General features: G+C 37.8%; 1 protein-coding gene across 1 annotated transcript in view; it reads right to left on the reverse strand.

Moving 5' to 3' along the window:
- Positions 1–25507, reverse strand: part of LOC137429512 (thrombospondin type-1 domain-containing protein 7A-like) — a 665061-nt gene that overhangs the window by 536637 nt on the left and 102917 nt on the right. Inside the window, exon 6 of the mRNA XM_068119458.2 lies at positions 20049–20146. Within this exon, the coding sequence (XP_067975559.2) occupies positions 20049–20146 (98 nt within the window). The remainder of the gene's footprint in view (positions 1–20048; positions 20147–25507) is intronic.

Here is a 25507-nt window from a genome sequence, read left to right on the forward strand (position 1 = left end):
CCGAATGCCTCAACTCTGTGTTTGCCTCAAAATCTTGTGTCCCAAACCCATCTCTCTCTGTTCCCACCTTTCCCAGTCGAACCCAACTGCTCCTGGACTCTGTGTCCTTCTCTCCTGACAAGGTGGAGAAGTTTTTGTCAAACCTCGACTCTGATTCTGCAACTGGACCAGACGGCATCAGCCCACGGGTCCTAAAATCCTGCTCTGCCACTCTATCTCACCCTCTCTCTGTTCTTTTCCCCCTCTCTTTTGCTCAAGGTCATCTGCCAGCATCTTGGAAATCAGAAAACATTACCGCTTTACACAAAAAATGCGCAAAAACAGATCCTTGCAACTACAGACCAATCAGCCTGCTTCCAATTATCAGCAAAGTCATGGAATCCATCATTGCTATGGATATCAAATCCTTCCTCTTCTCCAATGGCTTGATCTCTGATCATCAATTTGGATTCAGACCAGGTCATTCTACTCTGGACATGTTGCTTCTGCTGTCTCAACAATGGATGGAGGTCCTCAATGCCAAACAGGAAATCAGAGCTGTGTCACTTGACATATCACGTGCCTTCGATATGGTCTGGCACCCAGCTCTGCTCACCAAACTCTCCTCCTATGGTATCCATGGAAATCTCCACTCATGGCTTGAGGACTTACTCTCTGGTCGTAGGCAACGTGTTGCCCTGAATGGATTTCTCTCATCTCCCCCTCCTGTTCTGGCTGGAGTTCCCCAAGGTAGTTTTCTGGGCCCTGTGCTATTTCTGGTCGACATCAATGATCCCTCCGACTCTCTGGAAAATCCTCTCTATCTCTTTGCTGATGACTCCACTATCTGCCGCTCCATTCCTCATCCCTCAGATCTGCAGTCTGCAGCATCCTCACTCTCTGCAGACCCTGACAAAATCACAGACTGGTCAAACAAGTGGAACATGTCTTTCAATCCTGACAAATCTCACACTCTTACTCTGTCTCTCCGAAAAGACCGACTGGAAAACCCTCCCATCTACTTTCTCCACAATCCTCTCCAAGAGGTTCTGTCGCACAAGCTTTTTGGTCTCACTATCTGCCATGATCTTTCTTGGGAAAACCACATTTCCAAGCTGGCATTCAAAGCCAGTCGCCGACTGGGCATCCTCCGTCGTGCGAAGTCCTTCCTTGGGACACCTGAGCTCCTCACCACATACAAGGCTTTCATCCGCAGCTCATTGGAATACTGTTCCCCCCTCTGGGCCAGTGCTCCTGCCTCACACCTAGCTCGGCTTCACACTGTTGAAACCAAAGCTTTCAGAATCATTGGAATCTCCTGCGATGAAGCTATCTCCGAGGGCCTTTCACTCACTCACCGCAGGCAGGTTGGTGGTCTTTCTGTCTTTTACCGACTCCTCTCCGGCCGTGTTCCGCCAGCTCTCTCTGTGCTCTGTCCCCCCAATATTCCTTCAGGTCGCACAAGATCTGCCTGCAACCCTCTTATGGTTAAACTGCCAAAATCTAGGCTCTCTGCTCACCTTCACTCTTTCATTCCTCTTTTCTCCCACCTCTGAAACAAACTCCCCAACTCCCTTCAATCCCACTCCTCCCTCCAGGTCTTTAAAACAGCTGTTCACCACCATCTCTTATCTTCCCCCATCCAAAACCTTGATCTTTTCTACCCCCGCTAATTCACCCCAGATACACTTTTTTTTGAAATTCCAACTTCTTTCCTGGAAGTCCTTGCAGTGTTCATGTGTTTTATACCTCTCCCACCTCCCCCCGAGCCCTCCCCCTCCCACATTTGTCCCGATGTCCCGGCTCTCATATGTTGTGTTTGTGTCCTTCCCCCTCTCTCCCCAACTTGTCTACCGCTCCCCTTATTTTTGTGTTTTATGTGCCAGTTTGACTTTTTGTGTGATTAATATTAGCTCTTTCACGAGCCTCGATCTTGTATACAAAAAAAAAGAAGAAAAAAAAGAAGGTTTGGATAGCATCGCTGAGTTACCAAACTGACAGACCCCAAATAGCCTGATTGTAATTCTTATTGTTGTTATTATTACCCTGTGCTCGTGAAGCGAAAAGTAGGGTTAGGCATTCGACTGCGTCCGTACGTGTCCGTACGTGTGGCGTGCATACGTGTGCATGACTGCATTTTAAAAATGCATTTTCTCGGCAAGCGTTGGTCCGATTGACACAAAACTTTACCATAGAAGCGCCTGCGCCTGCATAATCTTTTATTCATACATATGACATAATATGTCACATGATACGGTCGCCATCTTGGAAAAAGCTTACACCTCTATATCTCTGAAACCGCTCAATGGAAAATAATTGAACATGGCTCATTGTAAAGTACTGTCCATGGGGAATAAGGTGTGTTCATGATGATGCCATCAGTGCCTTCATTATGACGTCATAATTCGACAAGTACAACTCTTGATACGATAAGTATGAATTTTACCCCCGCCAGAGGAGAGGGTATTGCATTTGAGTCCGTTTGTTTGTCTGTTTGTCTGTTTGTTTGTCCGCACAGAATAAATATTATTTTCGCTGCAACCGTTGGTCCGTTCGGCAGGAAATTTTCACCATAGGTGCAACTCCACCTGTAGAATGTTTTAATGATAATTATGAGGTCATAGGTCACGCGGTTCGGCCGCCATATTGGAAAAACCGAAAAACGTTGCACCTCGACATCTCCGAAAGCGCTGCGTTGAAAAAATTGAGACATGGCTCATTGTAAAGAACTCTCCATGGGGAATAAAATATGTTAATGATGATGTTGTGGGTGCCTCCATTATGACGTCATAATTCGACAAGTACAAAACTTCATCCGATCAAGTTGAAATTTATTAAGCATAATCTACTATATAAAAGAGATGTCTGTGGACGTCTGTCTGTCTGTGTCGCCATTTTTCTCATAGATGGCTGAACGGATCTTCGTCAAACATTCAGAGATTCATCAGTGAGTGCCTGGGAGTGTTTTAGGCCAAAACAAATTTTGGAAAAAAAAAGGTTTTTTGGGAGTTTAAAAAAAAATATCGCTCGATAGCTAAGCTTTTTTAAATTTATGACAGTTATATACAAGTACACATTCGCATAAATAAATACAAAACAATCACCAAACATTTGAACACAAATAGATCAAACAATTCCGGAAGTGTACGAAGTTGGTAGTACGGGTTCTTCTTCTTCCTGATCGGCATCACACTTACCGCAGAAACGGGATTAACGCCACATTCACCAGCATATATTTCACGAAAAGGTGATGAACCCCCTTCCTCCCCTTCCTCTCCTGCCTCCCCCCTGCCCCCCACCCCTCTCCCCCTCCCTTCCCCCTTCACTCCTTCCCTCCCCCTCCCAATCCCCCCCCCTCCCCCCACCATATTTGTTTTTTGTCATATTTGTTTCAACACAAAAGCCTTAAAAACCACTGAAAATACATCCTGGCGAGGTTTGCAATCTCTGATTGCTCTTTTTCTTGTTTTCTCTGCAATTGTTGGCCCGATTGACATGAAATTTTCACCATAGGGGCACCTCCACCTGTATAATTTTAGTGATAACTAGAACTGCCACTTTATAACTGCTGGCAGTGATGACCAGTTTCTTCCGCCTTCCCACTTTCATACAACCACGCTTTTGATGCAACCCCACTTTTGATACAACACCCACTTGGATACAACCCCGCTTTGATGCAACCCAATTTGATACAATCCCGCTTTCATCAGACACGCTTTGACACAACCCCAATTTGATACATCCCCGCTTTCATCGGACACATTTTGATACAACCCCACTTTTATACAACCCCGCTTTCATTGGACACACTTTGATACAACACCTTTCATACAACCCCACTTTCATCATAATTAAACCTACACCAAAAAGTCACATGGCTGGAGAAGATAAAATATAGTTTCTTCTTCTTCACAAAATAACAACTTCCAGTTTCCAGACCGTACACCCAATCATCTTGAAATTTGCACACTTCTTCCACTTCATGACTTCTACTTTATTATAAAGTTTCACATCGATCAATGAAGCGGTTCAAGAGATATAATTTTTTTAAGATTTCCGTTCAATTATGTAGCACTGCCAATCTATGTGAGCTATCGCAAATTCCAAAAGGACATTTTAGCATGCCGATACGTGATGTACGACGTCATAATTAGCAGTTAAAAATTCTACATGTCTAGCTCATCACTTGGTGAAAATGTTGTGTCAATCAGACTAACGGTTGCTGAAAACGTTATTTTTTAAAGTTTTCAGAGGTCAAAAATAGGGTGGAAGAATGATAACAATAAAAACTCTAGGAAAAACAAAAGGTATTCCTCTACATTGTAAATGTAGAGGAAACCTAATTGTGACGTTATAGGTCACGTGGTACCGGTGCCATTTGGAAAGACGCTTCACCTCTATATTTCCGAAACCGCTCAATGGAAAAAAAACTTGAACATGGCTCATTGTAAAGGACTGTCCATGGGAAATAAGATATGTTCATGATGATGACAGTAGGGGAAAAAGGTTGATACTGGGACACCCGCACCCAAGCCACTGGGACACCCAAAATGGGGCTTTTTGACTGGAAAAGGGGGTGAAAAGGCACAAAATCGCTGAAAAATGGCCCAAAAGTCCTAAAATCGTTGTTATTTTGGGTCAAATCGTGTGTTTTTTAAAGTGGGTTTTTGGGAAATCATGAACGTTTTTCCGCCATACACTCTGCTAGTTTCGAGTGGTGATGCCGATAGGCATCACCCTCGAAACGCGCCGTGTTTCGACGGGCAGCTTGTATAATCCTGTGGATGATGATATAACTTTTTTTAAAGACAAAGCGAAGGCGGAGCCGAGCGGCGTCATATAAAAAAAGTTATCAAGTTAGTAATTCTCTAGCCTCGCCGTTGGCGAGGCAATACGGGGTTCACTGATTGTTTGCGGTCCTTTGGTCCTTCTGTTTATTACCCCCTCTGCCAGGGATCCCCCGTTTATTATCCTCCTATATCGAGGTTCACTGTTTGTCTATGATCCCACTGCTCATGTATCGAGGCTCTAAAATCCACCTACCTGTGATCCCCCGTTTATTACCCATTGACTCATGTATCGAGGTGATTTAGTAGATTATCTATACTTCCATTGTACATCCCCCCTTTAGCAAGAGGCATGATATCCAAAAGGAACCGATGTGTTCCCATCATTATTTAAATATCGTTTATCATCATATGCACCAAGTGCCTTCTTAAGAACTTTCTCGGAATATATTTTATGTTTATAACTTCTTATTCCTTTAATATTTCTGTACACAACCTCCTTTGTATCCATCGTGTTTTTATAATCATCAAATCCGAGAGTTTGTTTTATAACCCCCTTCTTTATTCCCTTTAGCTTTTTACCAGTTTTGTTTTTTGTAATTCTTGTGAGTAAAATGAACCCAATATTTCTTCCCCATTCATATCATATAATTTGTAAGTCCAAGGGACTGTATCCATTACATCAATGATTTTAAATAATTCACGAGTCCATTTTTGTGTATAACCTTTCTCAAAATGGCTTTTCCATCTGTATATTCTTACAATATCACCAACTTTAAACTTGGGCTTTCTTAAATTAATCTCCTTTTCATATTCTAATTTTGTAAATGTTTCTGATGGTTTTGATTTTGTTGATGAATGAACTGTATTATTGTAATTATCTACAATATCCTGAATTAAATAGACCCATTTTTGAGAACCGAGTTGTGTGAATTTTTTATATAATTTCTCTTTTAAAGTACGATTAAAACGCTCAATAACAACTGCTTTTCCTTCATTAAAGGTGCTGTATAATTTAATACCCTTCCCCTTAAGAAATTTCATGAATATTTTGTTATAGAACTCTGTTCCCTCATCGGTCCACAGTTTCTTTGGTTTTCTTTTACTTTTATTAAATATCTGTTGGAAGGCTAACATCAGAGTATAACCTCTCTTGTTTTTTAAAGGGACAACCCAGGCAAATCTACTCCTCAAATCAATTACGGTTAAAGCATACCTGTATCCCTTATCATTTTTTAGTTCGATTAAATCAGCGGACCATATGTGGTCGGTGTATTTAGAATAAACCTTCCTTCTTTTAAACTTTGTGATTATAGGTTTGTGTAATTCTTCAGCCAAAAGCTCCTCAGTCTTGATTACATCATTAGAGCCTAATAGTTTTTTGAGGGTGAATAACCAAGACCAAGTTTCAATTTAACACTTATCATTTTTTTCACAATAAACCTATCAACTTTCTCTCTCAATGTCGGATTTCGTATCAAAGACAAATTATACAACATTTCTCTGTCTGATTCATGTTTTTCATCCAATGTGGTGGTATCCCCATAAGCAATATCATGCTTCATACACACTTCATCAACCCTATTTTTTGGTCTGGACCAAGGTTTAGGATTGTCAGTCTCATCTAATCTTTTATCCAAGTTTGTTCCTGGACCACAGAAAGAATACCCTGGAAGGTGTAGTTCCCCAGGAATTCCAGTTGTTGTAAATTTACTTCCTGACAGAAACTTTTGTATGTCTCCTCCTCTTTTAGGAGAGATGAATTGGCACTTTTTAGAGCCACATACTTGACATATTCCTTTTTGATAAACTATATTATTTTTAGCTTTAACATACAATACACTTTTAGATTTAGTTTTCTTTTTACATTTGAGACAATAACTCATATTTATTTATCAGAAAAATTCCGACAGAGTATCAAAACCTTTTTAGTTTTTAACATATACATTTCTATCTTAATTTTTAAAAAATAAAGAATCCTTAGAAATGTCTTCACTTTCTCCTCCATTTATTTACAAATAAAACTAACTAAAGTCAATACCACTTTCTCGTTTAGATCTCCTCCCTGAAATTGAACTCATCTCATCCGTTTTTAAAACCAATTTTTTCACAAGAGTCATTCTTTCTTTATTTTCCTCTTCGGTGCGTTGAGATTGATTTATTTGATGTAATACATTTAATCTTTTACGAATCTCACTGATTTCCATCTCCCTCTCCTCCCTCTCCTCCTCCTCCTTCTCTTCTTTAATTCCTTCCTCAGCCCTTACAACCCTTGAGCTTGAGTCCCAAATAATATTATACATATACTCATCTGGATTTTGAGATATTCTTGTATCTATAATTATTTTTCTCATAATAGGATACCAATAAGATTTGTTGACGATTTCTAAAAGAGTTTTATATTTCATAACTTTGAGAAGTTCATTTTTATTTAATACATTAAACAAGTCTCTATTTGTGGGTTTAACAATATCAGTATAAGGCCAGTTTTTAATGACAAAATTTCCATGTGTATGTTCCAATTCGTACGGTATGTAAAACCGAGCACCCTTTTCTTGTAGGTATCCTTGAATACAAAAATTATAATTCTCTTGTAGTCTTCTTCCTGTCATTTATGTATCAGAAATATATGTGAGATTAATATTATGACAGGTAATACCACCCCATCTTCCCACTACCAAATTGGTTTGTATTCCTTGGCTTTCTATCCTTATCTCATTACCTTCCTTCTTTGTCATGCGAATCATCGCTATACTATCATATATTTTTATTTTCTTAAAATCACGTATTTGTTGTTTACTAATTGTACTTCCACATAAATCCTTATCTTCACCAAGTGGATAATATTCTTCTTTACGAGACTGATTTAAATCATGTAGGTCTTCTAAGTTTATTGAAAAAGACCAATTATACCCTAAATCAGGCATATCATACCCCCATTTATTAATTTGCATATTAACTAAATGTCCTTCTTTATAAAATTCAATTGTAAGCAGGTAGTTAAATTCAATGAGGAAAGGTGTATGGTCAGTATAACCAGGTGTTGTGGTTGTAAATTTTACTTGTTTCACAAAACGTGCTGTTTTATTTAACAAGTGTGATAAATCACTGAATCTAATTAAGTCATTCGCATCTGTAGGGTTTGGATAATTGATTAATTTATAAGTATTCTTCATATTAATATTTTTACTTATACTATATTTTTGTCGTTCAGCCTGTGCCTTTGTATAATAATTTGATAAATCAATATCCTGGGAGGATTTTCCAAAGATAGAACCATCTTTTCCAACATAAGTCATTTATATTAGATTAAAAATGATATCATAAAAATTTTCATTATTGTTGAGTTGAAATAATACATATAAACATAATTGACCACAACATTTAGAATTAATTTCTTGAACTTGAAATGTTTGATAAACACCATTCTGTAAGAATTGTATTACTTCAACAGGTGGTGGCATACCATAACTATCAAAATAATATTTATCCTGACTATTATGAATACAAACCCAATGAGAACCATTCTGTGTGTCTAAATTCATAATAATATTCTTTGTATTCTTATTCATATGTATTAATTCATCTCTCATACAGATTACCACATTATCAATTTTTAGTGTTTTACAATACTTGGCTAGTTCTATATTTGACGTTGTATTCTTTCCAAATTGTTTAAACCCTTTATCCATTTATTTATGAGAAAGATACAATCCATTACCCCGTTTAGTTAGTTTAACACCCGCTTGAGCGATAGAGGAAAGCATATCACCAACCAACAATCTAGCTTTATCAGGCAGTGGGTGAGCAAAATCTACAATTTGTTTCTCCAACTCCTTGTTATGTCTTTCCAATTCTTTTTGAGCTTTTAGTTGTGCCTTCCTTTCGTTAGCAGTTTTTACCGCTGCTGAAATACCACCAGTCAATGCTCCCGCCGCACTTAAACCAGCAAATAAAGGAATTAGAAACGGGAGAAATCCTCCTCTTGACTCGTCTATTGAATATTTCTTTAACATAGGTTTCGTCATTTTAATTTTAAGTGATCCAACATCATTTAGTGTTTTTACTTGTGTGTGTGTGAGTAAAACATCAATTCTTACAGCTCCTTTTCTTTGAATTGTATTAACATTAATAATACAAGGCTTTTGATTTTGAATACAAGATGTTAATTTATTAAGATTGATTTGATTAACATATACCCCTACCATTTATTTATTAGAAAAAACCTATGTGATATTAATCATAACACCATTATCTGTATTAATCTGTAATTCTGTTTCCTCCAAAAGCAAACAATAAGCATCAACTTCTTCATTCTCCCCTCTTTCAATGTATAGAGAAGTATCTACTCGATTAGACTTTATAGTTTCCTTTTGAGAACTCAGGTCAATTGCGTAGATTGTATATAAACCTTTAAATGCAACCATATCCAAAATAGGATCATTATTACCATTACTTTCACACACCTTTTGGTAGGACTTGTAGGCTTCCGCATAATCATTTTTTTCCCAATCAATTTCCAATCTATCTCGCGGATAAAATGTGCCATCAAGAGAAACCCGAAGTTGTTTCACCTTAGCATTATCACTCAGCGCATTATTCTTATTAGTACCCTCCTCTCCATCTGGTTTTTAAAAAATGAGCCAGAGGTATCGTGGCTTTCCTTGAAGAACACCCAAATTCCAAGTGTAGGTAGTGTGTTCCAGTTTAACGTGTTGACATCTTCTTTTAAGGTATGATACATTTAGCGGTTTCTTTGAGTTAAGTCTTCTATTTAACATCTCTTCCGTTTTAAGATTAGGAGTATATTCACTGATATACCAACACAAATCATTAATAACAAATTTATTGTTGTCTCCAAAAGCATTTTCATCCCCAAAAAGCAACCTATTTACATTATCATTCCTTTGTAGTTGAAATCTAATTTTAAGACCATACAAAACTTTATCATAATCGCAAAATCCAAATATACCTTTAAGAGGTACTGCTACGGTAAAACTATTCACTGCTTTTGTTTCATCATTATACATTGACTTCCTTTGACTATAACCAGGGTCTGTGTTTGTTCCCGTTGACATATCAGGAATAAAGCCTTCAACAGCTCCCTTACCCATTCTATCACCAAACGAATATAGTGTAAATTTCATCATTTCAGATGTAGCAGAGACATAATCAACCGCTTCAACCTCTTGTGTTCCAATATACAGGCGGACACTGTCAAACATTTTCCAGAAGAAATCATTTACGAGTGTAGCATTAGTATTATTCGCAGCCTTAGTGAATTTAAATTTACACAGCAAGAAACTATCAGCTATATTCAAGTAAGTTTGTTGATTATTTATTTCAAAACTTTTTGTTCCGTTTGAATTCCAGTCGGTTCCTGTAATAGCATTTACCTTAAAATAGTCTTCCTTTTTAGTAGAGTTTGAAATGATAATCGTATCATCCAAATCATAGATACTATCAATCGCTTCCATACTTGTATTTATATAGTATTAAAATTGTTGAAACCCTGACCCAAGTATTTTAATGATTTTTTGTCATTCTTGTGAAGATAGTTGAGTTTTACCTTTTTTAATTTCTTTGATTGCTTGTAATTTATGGGACTCCTTTTGAGCATCTTTTATACTCTTTACAACACCCGCTACATTTCCCATGAGAGAAGCAGTTGAACCAATTAGGTCTTTATGTTTAAGAATGGTTGAACCAATACCCATTAGAGTATCAATTATCCCATCTCCTTTATTTCGAAATTGATGACCCACACCCCGTTGTCTCTTAGGTTTATAGTATCCTTTACCCACATACCTTGTATAGTCTGGTGAAAGGAACATGCCCTCCCCTGTAATTATTTTATATTTTCCCAACTCGTGTTTTCTCACAATAACCATTATTTATTTATTGAAAAACTTCACGTAGGTGAATTCTGATGGATATAATTTCATCATTAAAGGATATCATACGATTATCTTGGTCGGTTATCCTAAAATTTACTCTGTATATGGTTTTTCCTGACACAGGTAAATAGACAAGATTTTTTGGTTCCATATTAAATTTATAACCAATCGGGGTTGAGTATGCACAGAATGAAAATATTGTATTTGTTCTTATTCCATCGTTATAAGCACCATCAATCAAATCACAATGAATTAATACTGAATTTATACCGGAGGATATTTGGATAACATTATCACTGTAAAACGTCCCGTTATTTTCAATCTTTTTTGAAGAGAAACCCAATAGCTCTCTAAACGAATTTTCAATCGTGAAATCAACTTTATAATTATTTTTAAGTTTAATAGTTGATTTTGAAGTGTGTGTTTGAATATCTATTACAATATTTTTTGGTTCATCACCTTTTTCTTTCATAAGGCGAGAGAGTTCTGAAGATATTTGAGAAATCTCGTAAGCTCCGGGTGAAACGGTTATAGTTTTGTAGGCAGTGCCTGGATTATAACTAAACTTGTTGTTTTTCTCTGTGATATTAAACAAGGTATTATAAGTTTCCATCGACAATAAAGATGCCTCATATGAGGTAAGGGGGTTAAGTTGTAGTGGGTAAGGGAATGAAGCTGTGTAATCGCTCGTTGTGAAATTAAAACTAAGAATTGTGCTTCTCATCTTATTTAATATCTAATAAAATATCTTTGTATTGACATTTATTAATTATTTTCATATTCATCAACTGATCTAAAATGGCTGAGGATTCATTAAAACAATTGTTGTTTCCAGCCTTCTTACTACCTAATAACAATAATAGCCTATTAACTAATTGTGATGGGTCATTTGGAAGAAAACTAACACCCGAACCAAGCTTACTTAAAGCATCAATAATATGTTTCTCCTTCTCGTTCTTCTTACTTTTACCAGCAACAGAAACTCCATAATCAAGTGCATTTAGCAACTCAATATATACCCTATCTTCCTCTCTTTCCATATCAAGTGGTTCCTCAAAATATTTTGAACCGCTGAATCCGGGGTTTGTTAGAAGAAACATTAATCTTGGAGTTAATTTAACATTTGGTTGAGTAGAACTCAAGAACATCAATTCATCATTAAATATCAATACCTTTTCTTCCACAAGATGAAACACTGCTGGTTCTTCTGTTGGAATGAGACCTGCTCTGGTTTTTGAACCCGCCGAATATTCATTGTTTTGAAGAGCTTCCACAACATAATTAGGGGGTTGATTTACCTGCTCAAGTTTCCGAAATAATCCCTCGTCATCATATTCTAATTCACCAAGTTCTTGTTTTGTTATCTGACTAAAATCTTTGAGCATTTGAAGTTTTTTCGGAGTAAATTCTACCGTGGGAACTGTAGGGTGTTGAGTTTTCAAAAGTGGTTTAAAGAATTTCTCTTGTTTTCTTTCAAAGGCTTCTTCACCAGTTAGTTTCTGTTTCCGTTTCTTCTTTATCTCTTCCTGTTGTTTAACAACTTTTGAAACTAATTGTTGATGTTCCTTAAACTTTCTTTCTCTTTCTTCGGTATTCATTTAGTATTGAAAAATATCATTTAGTATCTCATCTTGTTTCACAACAATATATTTATATTTTCCAATCGTGTGTTTCATATAATTTTCAAATTCTTTTTTACTACATAACGTAGAGCAATTATCTCTCCAAAAATTATTTACATCTATTGAATTTAACTTAAACTAGGGCATGCCCGTACTATATCTATATCTAAAATTATATCCCCCCCCTCTATTTACATGAAATGGTTTGGTCCAAAGCGAACGGCTTGCGAGTGGTGACAATCCCCCCCCCTCTATTTACATGCAATGGTTTGGTCCAAAGCGAACGGCTTCCGGAGTTTGGTAAAGAAATCGCCATCGCGTGCACAAACGCGCAGGAAAGCGAATGAATCGCAAATTCGTTTTTATTAGTTTTAAAACTTTATTAAAACATAGTTTAACGCCAACATAGTTTGCAAACGTGAAATAAATGAATACGCTCTCAAATGTGCCATCCGAGGCAGAGTGTGGCCGCCACGTTCGGCACACGCGATCGTTCGCTGCTCTCTGATTGGTTGAATCGTTTTTTGGACATAGCTCGGTAAGTAATTGTCCGATTAATATGAAACCTTGAAAAGGCACATCCTCGGGTCCCCAGCAATATACCTGGCAAGTTAAAAGTATATCGGACCCGTGGTTGTCGAGAAACAGCGGTCACAGACAAACAGACGTACAAACGTACAAACGTACAGACAGAGATTACTGGAATTATAGATAGATAAAATAAAAGTATTGGCATTGTTTCTTATTGAGCGTCGAGGGAGTTGAAAATATGATTGACTAAGATATATACAATTACAAGAAGAATGTCTCCCTCTTGTATAGTAGCTATCCATTACTGTTTGGTTTCTCTCATTAACACAATCATCAAAGATGACGAGGTTCTTTTTTGATTTATCTAAATCTTGAGGTGAAGGTATATCATCCGTATTATCACTGAGAATACAAGTTATGGGTTTCGATTTTGATTTCTGTGTATCACAAAATAATTGTATTATATCATCAATATTATAATCATTTAGTTTGTTTTGAAGTTTAAATAAACCGATAATGTCTTCCTTTTTAAGACCCGCATTAAAACCCTGTGAGAGTAGTTGATACTCGGGTTGAAAACTTGACTTTGTAAAAATTATTAAATTATCATACTCTAAAAAATTAGAACCAAGGAGCATCTTTAAAAGTAAACAGGTTTTCCCACATCCGCTTGAACCAACTATTAGACATCTCAATGAATTTGGAATGTTTTTATGGTTATTAAATTTTATCTTATTTTCCCAAACGGGTAAAAAATCATTCATTTATATATTTGGAAAACAAGTTATCCAATTTTTTTTGAGCTATTTGAGAAACTCTATATTTTATCCTGAGTTCAGGTTTAATTTCAAAATAATTCATTATTTTATTTATATAGTATCTTGTATTAACATTTCCATTAAAATTATTTTGAATAATAAATATCATTAAACCCTTATACATTTCCTCAATACAATTAGTCTCTTCCCTTGAAAGAAATGGTGTATTATCATCACAATACTTAACATTCATCTCTCTTATTAATCTTGTAAAGTAATTCATTTTTGGTTCTAATTTAAAAGTGTTATATGTTTTTTTATATTTCTTATTATCATTAATTAAAATTAAATCACAGAAAATACATTGTTTATATGAATCCTCATCATTAAGCCCCACTCTATCACAAGCCGGACAATTCTCTAATTTATCATATGGAGAGTCTGGAAATTCTAAATATCCTTCAGAACTTATCATATTTATGTGGTAAATTTTTACTTAAACTAAATGCAAGTTTATTCACTAATAAATACAATGTTTCACAACACAAAAGACCAATTTCAATCTATTACCGAAGGTTCTATTGATTGTGTCAAAGATGTAAAGTTGAACAAAGATAAATATGGTAATTTTTGGGTTTATCCCGAATTAAATGATAATATTAGTCCATCAATTATGTTTAAAGGCCGCGGATTTTCTATTCCAGCTAAAAAATCGATAAAAGTCCATTTGGATCATGTCTCCCCCCTTCTAATGGCTATTTATGAAAAGATTGGTGAAAAATTGGACGCCACTTCTTTGGAACTTAATGATAAGACCATCAACTCAAGTAAAGGAGATGTATGTATATTTTTTAATAAAACAGATATTGATGTTAATAATAAAATCATAACCGGGGAGATGACATTTAGGTCAATTATAATTAAAGATTATTTGAAGATAACTTTTAATGTAAAAAATATTATTATCCAAAAGGATATTGAAAGAAAAATTATTGGGCTCGATGGAAATGTAATTTAGTTTAAGTAAAGTTTTCATATATAAATGGGGCACACAATTCAAAACACAATTGATTTCTTCAGCGGAATTCTCAGAGATCCTCTTGAAAAAACTGATACGTTATTGAGCCACTCTCCTCCAAGATATTTGGAAAGAAGCTCAATTAAAAATATATCTGATTTAAAATGGTCTGTTGGAGAGATTCATTTTCAGATGTGTAATAAAAAATTTATTAGTGTTGATACAATAATTATTGATCAAATTAAAAAAGCTTTCAATTTGCTAACCCTTAAACAAAAAACATTTTATGATAAAACTATGGGAGGGTCTTTTGGATTCACATTTATGAATAAAGTTAAAGATACTTGCGGCGGTTATTATTTAAAAGATTATGTTGACCATCTTATTGGTGAGATGGTTTATTGTAATTTTGAAGGCATCATGCATCTATCAAAAATTGAAATAGATCATAAGGAAAGAAATTTTACTTTAATGTTTAATTTAGACAAATTTATACGCTTGTATTCAGATCAACCAGTTCAACCATATCTCAAAGAAGAAAAAAGACAAACGGCTTATGATGATTATCAAGATTATTTGGAAGAAGAAAACTCTAAAAGAATTTTAAAAAATATATATAATTAAAAGTGGTTCGCTAGAAACATATACACGTCTTCATCCAAATTCACCTCTACCATCTGACTCTGAAGAATCAGACTATGAATTATAGCCCTATAAATATGAGTAATTACGATTTAGAAGATTTTTTAGATTCATGGTCTGAAGATCTCACAAGTCATGATAGTGATGGAGAAACAATTGGGGATGAAGATTCCTATGATTCTGATAGCCTGTGCTCAAATGATGAATATGAATCAAGCTTTATTGATGATGACACAACGAGTGATTTCTCGAGCTTCCTTGAATCTCAAAGTTCTGAGTCAGATTAAAAGTTGGCTTGGTGCCAAATGTGCGTGGCTTTAGGAAAAGATTCATAGTTAAATGAGTGCCAAAATCTCACGAGATTGTTCACCTATAAATATGACTTTTTGTGAAAAATGCAACGTGTCAGTTAAGTTTATTTATCAACATAATAAAACTAAAAAACATCTTGGGGTAAATAAGAATGATTTAGTTGGACAGGAAAAAATAAAGTGTGAGCCTTGTAAAAAATTTATAAATAAATCTAGTTTTAAAAGACATTTAACCACTGCTGGTCATGCAAAAAAATTAGCTCCCCCCTCATTAACCATGAGATGCAACAAGTGCCAAAAAGATATTCTAAAAGCTGGATATAAGATACACCTAAAAACTGCTTCTCATCGGAAAAAATTGTTTAGTGTTTCTAGACAAGACAACGCATTTAAGAACCACGTTAAAATTATAAGATTTTCTTTTGATGAATCAGATACAGATAATTTTAATGAAAACTTTGGGAATATTAGACCTGAACTTAGGAAATTCTTTGAAAAAACTTTTAAGGAAATGGGTCCATTTAAATATTATTTTGGTATAAACTATAAATCAACAAAAGATGGGGAGACTCATGATATTTATAAGAGGTGTGATAATAAATATATTGTAAATGCTAATGAAAATTTTGAAGATTTTGGAGAAGATTTACACCCCGGGTTAGAAAGCCATGATTATAGTGGTTGGGATGCAATGCTTGGTGTACAAAGTGGAGGGGTTATTGGTGGAACAAACTCTGTTGATGTTCATGTTGTTAACTCTGGGCCTCTTAGTGGATCATCTTACATTGATCTTCCACAAAAAATTAGGGGGAAACAGGCTATAATCAATATAAAAAATAATGATAATAAATGTTTTATCTGGTCTATTCTTGCACATCTTCACCCAGTTGACCATGGGAAAAATCCACATAGAGCTTCAAAATATTATAAGTATGAGAATGAGTTAAAATTGGGAAATATTCAGATGCCGATGAAAGTTAAAGATGTAAAGAGATTTGAAAAGTTAAATAACATGTCTGTTAATGTTTATGGGTTAACTGATAATTTGAATGTTCAACCAATTTATTTCTCAAGAGATCTGAAGACAATAAATATTAATCTTCTTTTGATAAAGGATGGAGATAATTCACATTATGTACTTATTAAAGATTTTGCAAAGTTAGTAAGAACACAGTTAACAAAGAGAACAAACAAAATTCATGTGTGCCCAAGATGTCTAAATTGGTTTAAGACAAAGGAGCGGTTAGGAAGACATTCTAAATATTGTAGTGAACATAAATCAACGGTTGTTAAGATGCCAGACAAGGGTTCTTCAATTTATTTTAAAGACACAGAGAAAACAATTAAACACCCATTTGTTATATATGCTGATTTTGAGAGCATCCTACAAAAATGTAATGATGGTGGAAAATATCAAGAGCACATTCCTTGTGGTTTCTGTTATTATATTAAATCTGGAATTGGTGATGAATTAAATAAAGTAGTTGGATACCGGGGGCCAAAGGCTCCTGAAAAATTTGTAGAAAATCTTGAAAATGATTGTATTCGATTAACAAAAATTATCATGGAGAATAAAAAAATTAAAGAAAAACCAAAGTTTATACCTGTGTTTCTACATAATAATTCTCATTATGACACACATCTTTTTATAAGAGAGTTGGCAAAAACGACTGGAAAAATAACAGCAATTCCAAGTACAGATCAAAATTATATTTCTTACACAAAGATAATCCCATCAAGTCCATTAACCAAAATAAGATTTCTTGACTCCTTTAAATTTATGGCAAGTGGTTTGGGAAATCTTGTAAACAATCTAAAGTCATTTCCTAATCTTGAAGGAGCTTTTGAAAACACAAATTTATTAACTCAAAAGGGAATTTATCCATATGACTACATGGATTCGTTTGAAAGGTTCAACGATACACAGTTGCCAAGCAAAGATGATTTTTGGAATGAACTCAACAATATTGGGATAACGGATAAAGAATATGAACACGCTCAAAATGTTTGGAAAGAACATGGGATTAAAAACATGGGGGGTTATCATGATTTGTATTTGAAAACGGATGTCCTTCTTTTGGCTGACGTTTTTGAATCATTCCGTGATATTTGTTTAAAGGGATATGAACTAGACCCAGCACATTATTTTACATCTCCAGGATTAGCATGGAGCGCAATGTTAAAGATGACGAAACAAGAAATTGATTTAATTACAGATGTTGATATGCTCCTAATGATTGAGAAGGCAAAACGTGGAGGAATTTCCCAGGTTTGTAAAAAGAGATATGCGAAAGCAAACAACAAGTATCTTCAAGATTATGATTCCAAGAAAAAGAGCTCTTTCTTGATGTATTATGATGCGAATAACTTGTATGGTTGGGCAATGTCCCAAGCTGTTCCATATGGTGGGTTAGAATGGGTTCCAAAGAAAGATGAACAAGAAGTTTTTAATGAGCTATTAAATAACACGCAAGAGGATCTTGATGATTGGAAGGTTGGGTATTATTTTGAAGTCGACTTAAAATACCCAAAAGAACTCCATTCAAAACATCAGGATCTTCCATTTGCTTGTTCAAAGGGTACGCCTCAAAAAGAATGGTTGAGTGATTATCAAAAGTCATTTAATGTTAAGACAACAACAGAGAAACTTTTAACAACATTATTTGATAAAAAGAATTATGTTCTCCACCAGAGAAATCTTCTTCAGTGTATCAATAACGGATTAGTTGTGGAAAAAATTCATAGAATAATAAAATTTAAGCAGAGTCATTGGTTGGCAAAATATATTGACTACAACACTCAGATGAGAACAAAGGGAACAACTCCATTTGAGAAAGATTTTTATAAGTTAATGAATAATTCAGTGTTTGGTAAGACGATGGAAAATGTTAGAAATAGGAGGGATATCAGATTAACAACAACATGGAAACAGGCCTCTAGGTTAATCAACAAGCCAAACTTTGCTAGTATAACAATTTTTGATGAAAACTTTTGTGGGATCAATATGCTAAGGGAAGAAATTAAAATGGATAAGCCGATCTACATTGGGACTACAGTTCTTGATTTATCAAAGTCCTTGATGTATGATTTTTATTATAAGAATCTGAAACCAAAATATAATGAAAAAGTTGAGCTGATGTATATGGACACAGACAGCTTTATATTGGATACCAAAACTGATGATGTTTTTAAAGACATGATAAATAATTCTGAAGTATATGACACGAGTAATTACCTTGGGTTTAAAGATGGGAGGAAAGAGGCCTTCTCAAAAGCCAATGAAAAAGTTATTGGAAAATTTAAAGATGAACTTGGAGGAAAAATTATGAGTGAATTTATTGGCCTTAGAGCAAAGTCATATGCGTATAGATATTTTGATGGGGATAAACTTGAAACTGGTAAAAAGCTAAAGGGAATAAAGAAGGGGGTTATAAAACAAACTCTCGGATTTGATGATTATAAAAACACGATGGATACAAAGGAGGTTGTGTACAGAAATATTAAAGGAATAAGAAGTTATAAACATAAAATATATTCCGAGAAAGTTCTTAAGAAGGCACTTGGTGCATATGATGATAAACGATATTTAAATAATGATGGGAACACATCGGTTCCTTTTGGATATCATGCCTCTTGCTAAAGGGGGGATGTACAATGGAAGTATAGATAATCTACTAAATCACCTCGATACATGAGTCAATGGGTAATAAACGGGGGATCACAGGTAGGTGGATTTTAGAGCCTCGATACATGAGCAGTGGGATCATAGACAAACAGTGAACCTCGATATAGGAGGATAATAAACGGGGGATCCCTGGCAGAGGGGGTAATAAACAGAAGGACCAAAGGACCGCAAACAATCAGTGAACCCCGTATTGCCTCGCCAACGGCGAGGCTAGAGAATTACTAACTTGATAACTTTTTTTATATGACGCCGCTCGGCTCCGCCTTCGCTTTGTCTTTTAAAAAAGTTATATCATCATCCACAGGATTATACAAGCTGCCCGTCGAAACACGGCGCGTTTCGAGGGTGATGCCTATCGGCATCACCACTCGAAACTAGCAGAGTGTATGGCGGAAAAACGTTCATGATTTCCCCAAAACCCACTTTAAAAAACACACGATTTGACCCAAAATAACAACGATTTTAGGACTTTTGGGCCATTTTTCAGCGATTTTGTGCCTTTTCACCCCCTTTTCCAGTCAAAAAGCCCCATTTTGGGTGTCCCAGTGGCTTGGGTGTGGGTGTCCCAGTATCAACCTTTTTCCCCTACTGATGACATCGGTTCCTTCATTATGACGTCATAACTTGACACGTATAACGATTCATCTGCCAGTGGGAGATTGAGTACGTCTCAAAAATAAATAAAAAGCATGGCCTACAATTGACCAAAATCTCACCAGAGCAACATAGACACATTGCTATAATGATATGTACTCTGAAGTCTTAATGAGTAATCATTTAAAAACACATTTAATAAAAGGGCCTCCAGAGGGACTGACCTCTTAATTGGAGGCCATGACCGCATGGCAAGTCCTCCCTAGGTGTAGCTGTTGGGCTGGTTGCTCTCCGGCATGCCTGCCATCGGTGTGCTTTCCACCTGTCAAACATCAAAGCAGGAATTTGCTGTGAAGAGTGTATATCCCACCTAAATATCATTAAGCTCTGGTACAAACTACAGTATCTATATTACGCTTGTCTGTCCATCTGTCCATCCACCCATGTGAAACACTCCTTTCCACCAATTGGTTGGACAGCAGACACCACCCAAAATTGTAACCTGATAAATCGTACGGCCGCCATGTTGGTGCTATGCGAGGCCAAAGGCATCTTACACGCTGTCATATACACAATCGCCATGCCCTCCGCATGAGTTTTCCTTTCAGTGTAAAATGAACAAAGTGACGCTGTGAAAAGGATCATACAATATTGAAAGAGTGGAGCAGGTTTTATAAAGGCTACCATATGTACAGGCCTCAGGCCACAGGCCTTAGGGATTCAGTCCATAGGCTTCAGACTTCTGTTGTCAGCCTTTTGGCCAGTGCTATTATAATCTATCCGAGCTATACTGTATAACCACAATGTAAATTACATAGTTATCCACATAGGAGGTGGGCATGTTTTTTTTTGCTTCAAACTCAGGTTATTTTTTTTATTTCCCAAAGTGATTGAGGCAGTGGTCTGTTGCATATACACCACCCAAATTCCATTCTATTCTCTCTCGCCCTATATTCCATTTTCTCAAGGAAAGGCTTTTACCATGGACGTTCATGGTCACTTGAGATGGTCACAATTCATTAATCACAATTTGGGTGCTCATGGTCACTTGAGAGTTGCAATTCCATGGGGTTCCACATATCTAATTGTGAGTTGGACAGGCGATGGTAATGGGCCACGACATGTGGGATCCTTGCTGTAGCTATTTTGATCATGGTTTTTTTTTTTTGTTTGTTTTTTTTGTATACAAGATCGAGGCTCGTGAAAGAGCGAAATGGTTTACGTGAAGTCGGTGAAGGCAGTGGATAGTGGAGGGGAAATAGTTAAACATTCTGCTGTTTTGATGAGGTAATGAAGGAATATGAAATATGTAACCATTGATGTGGGAATGCCCTTTTGCTTATATAAGTGGGGGGGGGGGGGGGGAGCTGGAGGGTGAGGCAGAGGAGAGGAGGGGAGGTCAAAGAGTTGATTTGGGAGGCAGAGGGAGCAAAGATGGGACAGTGTTGCCAGGGGGAGGTCGTCGCTTTGAGGAGGGGGGGGGGGGCGAGGTAGTTGAGGACTTTTGGTGGGGGATGAGCGGAGGTTGAGATTATGTGGGAGGGGGAGGGTGCGTTGGGGAGTTGTGTTGAGAGGGTGGGGAGGGAGTCTGAAGGCTCAGAGTGGGGAGGGGGTTGAACCTTTGGAGTTGGGGAGTGGGGGGGGGGGGGAGATGAGGGTTTAAGTTTGGGAGGCTGAGGATGAAGTCTTGGGTTTAGGAGGGGGGGGGGGTTGATAACTTGGGGTTTGGGAGGGAAGGGGTGATTTGGTGGTTGGGAGGTGGGGTTGATGACTTGGTGTTTGGGAAGGGGGTTAATGGGGTTTGGGAGGGGGTTGTTGACTTGGGGTTTGTGGGTGGGGTGGGGTGGGGGGTGGGAGGGGGTGGAGGTCTTTAAGTCACAATTTTACATTGCGTGAATATTCCACGGGTCCCTGCTGGTATTTAGTAAATACACCAGACAAGATATAATATCCGAATTTCTCATTGAAAATAATTCAACGAGAAGCGACAAAACACCAAATCATGAAAAAAAAAAACTTCTTGTGCTTGCATTTGCTTGTGATTGTGCTGGAAAGCATGTGTTTCCCTCGGATTAGTAGGCCTGTGTTGAGCTGTGTTGTTCCGGTTCGGCTGAATGTACTCTGGTTGAGCTCAGTTGTGTGATTTTGCTGAGCTGTGTATGCTTATGCTAGCATGCCGATGCTTTTAAATGTGGTGAGCTGTGTGTACTTGTTATTGTGCGAGGATCCTTGTGCTGGAATGTGCTCGGATGCATGAGATAGTGCTCAGAGCAAATTTCACTGGGCGACAAGGGTCAAGAAAAGTGGAGATTTGGAAAAAAAAGGTATATTTATTATAGGGTTACGGCGAACCGAGAACAATCAATACAGTGACAAATCATCAGAATAATCATTACAAAGTGCTTTCTTCAGCAAGGAATTTCTTTAAGAAGTCTCGTTTGTGGTAGGGTACCTTGTTGGGAACACTAACGATGACATTTCTTCTGTAAAGATTTCCCCACTGCCGGTCGTGGATCTAAGTGTGCCGTCCAAGAACTGTTCATTGTGATGTACATCCGACTTTTGATGGCTTATCTCGAGTAGCTAGACTGTTTGGGGCCCTTCATTATAGTATGACATGAAACAGCACATCCAGGTCCATTGCTGTGAGGAGTCGTTGACAGTTAAGCTGGACGGGGAGGAATTTAACATTGGCCTAGGTTGACCTATTGTGTGATAAGGAACGGCCGGCTTGGCAATGTTCTTAAAGCTACTGGTCCATTGCTGTACCATCATTGGAAAACACATTTCCAGACACAGACATCTTTATCAGATGGTACAGATTTCCAGTGCCTTCTGCAACATCACATGGTACAGGAAGGTTTCCACAAGCAAAGCGTCCAATGATTTCATCACAGAATTGTGTTACAGAGGTCTCCGCCAAAAGGTCCCTCCACTACATCTCGTGTGGAGTCAATCATATGTTTCGTACATCGTGCGTCGGGGCAACAGCTTTAACCGCTTTACGATGTTATTCTGGTCCTCGGCGAGTCTCTGTGTCAAAAATAATTTTGCACCGAGTACAATTTCAGAACTGACACTTGATAAAGAACGCTAAGTTGTCACAAGAAAATTATGAACCATTCTTCTTTCACAGTCATCAACTTCTTGTTCAGTGTTCTGCTTCAGTTTTTTCTCTTTGCCTCCTGGAAATGCATTGGACTCCATCAAGGTCAGAGATGCAAGACCGTCTGGACAACCCTCCCATCTACTTTCTCAACAATCCTCTCCAAGAAGTTCTGTCGCTCAAGCTTTTGGGTCTCACTATCTGCCATGATCTTTCTTGGGAGAACCACATATCCAAGCTGGCCTCCAAAGCCAGTCGCCGACTGGGCATCCATCCTCCGTCATGCGAAGTCTTTCCTCGGTACACCTGAGCTCCTCACCACATACAAGGCTTTCATCCACAGCTCAATGGAATACTGTTCTCCCCTATGGGCCGGTGCTCCTGCCTCACACCAAGCTCGGCTTCACCCTGTTGAAACCAAAGCTTTCAGAATCATTGGAATCTCCCGGGATGAAGCTAACTCCGAGGGCCTTTCACTCACTCACCGCAGACAGGTAGGTGGTCTTTCTGTCTTCTACCGACTCCTCTCCGGCCTTGCTCCCCCAGCTCTCCTCTCTGTGCTTTATCCCCCAAATATTCCCACAGGTCGCACAAGATCTGCCAGCAACCCTCTGATGGTTAAACTGCCGAAATCTCGGCTCTCTGCTCACCTTCACTCTTTCATTCCTCTTTTCTCCCGCCTTTGGAACAAACTCCCACACTCCCTTCAATCCCACTCCTCCCTCCAGGTCTTTAAAACAGCTGTTCACCACCATCTCTTATCTTTCCCCATCCAAAACCTTGATCTTTTCTACCCCCACTAATTCACCCCAGATCCACCTTGTTTGAAATTCCAACTTCTTTCCTGGAAGTCCTGGCAGTGTCCATATGTTTTATACCTCTCCCACCCCACCCCTTCCCATGCCTCGTCCCCCCCCCCCCCCCCCCCCCAAAGCCCTCTTCCTCCCACAGATCTCTCGATGTCCCTGCTCTCAGATGTTGTGTTTGTGTTCCTCCCCCTCTCGCCCCATCTTGTCTACCGCTCCCCATGTTATATGTTTTATGTGTCGGTTTGCCTTTCTGTGTGATTAATGTTAGCTCTTTCACGAGCCTCGATCTTGTATACAAAAAAAATTAAAAAAATCTCCCGCGATGAAGCTGACTCTGAGGGCCTTTCACTCACTCACCGCAGGCAGGTTGGTGGTCTTTCTGTCTTCTACCGACTTCTCACTGGCCTAGCTCCCCCAGCTCTGTCTGTGCTCTGTCCCCAAAATATTCCTGCAGGACACACAAGATCTGCCAGCAACTCTCTTATGGTGAAACTGCCAAAATCAAGACTCTGCTCACATTCACTCTTTCATTCCTCTTTTCTCCCACCTCCGGAACAAACTCCCTCACTCTCTTCAATCCCTCTCCTCCCTCCAGGTCTTTAAAACAGCTGTTCACCACCATCTCTAATCTTCCCCCATCCAAAACCTTGATCTTTTCTCCCCTGTTAATTTCACCCCAGATGCACTTTTTTGAAATACTGACTTCTTTCCTGAAAGTCCTATCAGTGTCAATTTGTTACTCTCTCTCATGCAATTTGTTTTATACCGTGTACCCGCCCCCTCCCCCCAAGCCCTCTCCCTTCCATAGATCTCCCGATGTCCCTTTTCTGTGCTGTTGTGCTTGTGTGCTTCCCTCTCTCTCCCCATCTTGTATCCCCCTCCCTTTATTGTATGTGTTATGTGCCCGTTTATGTTTTTTATATTTTATGTGCAAGCTCTTACACAAGCCTCGATCTTGTATACAAAAAACCCACAAAAAACAACCTGTTTTTACAATTTCAATATCGCAGACACTTGCCATTGATTTCTGACAATCTGAAGTTTTTCAAACAGACGGAGCACATCAAGCATCAATGCCATGTAATATTCCTGATCGACACCTTCTGTCCATAGTCTGAGGAATCCTCTAACTGACGCTTTCTCATTCCGCAGGAATGTACCATTCTTAGATGCAGATACAGAGTTCCAGTGTGTCCTTATGTATGGCAGACTTTTCTACCCCGATTCGTAAAGATGAATCAAATTTTCCACGAACCGAACTTCGAAGTACTCTGGGAATCAGTCGAACTTCGAAGTTCATGAAATCTTCTTCACCTCATCAGTCCGAATTGCCGAACCTCTGAGAAATGAAGCCACAGCTTTGAGATTTGTTCTCCAGTTCTCGATTTCAATCACCGATGATTCTACATCAGCATATGTCAGGTCAGATCTATGAGCAACACACCATTCACAAAGTACATCTCTCTCCAGATGCAATCTCAGTTTGGCCCAGAGTCCACCTTTCTTGCAGTTGTTAGCACTTCCGCCATCCGTTATAAGCCCAGGTAACTTCTCCATCACTATTTGTCGATACCAAGGCTTTGAATTGACGAGAACAGCATCGAGCAAACGTTCAGCAGCATGCTCCTCCGAATGACTTTCAGCCAGAAAAACGTTCTTCATGTCTTTGTCTTTACTCGCGTAACGAGCAGTAATACATTTGTTGTCGATCGAATATTTTTCCACTGAGCCATAAAGTTGCAGTGAGAAACAACCAGCATCTTTTAGC

This window comes from Myxine glutinosa, chromosome 6 (assembly GCF_964187855.1).
Source record: "Myxine glutinosa chromosome 6, kmMyxGlut1.1, whole genome shotgun sequence".
Taxonomy (NCBI): Eukaryota; Metazoa; Chordata; class Myxini; order Myxiniformes; family Myxinidae; genus Myxine; species Myxine glutinosa.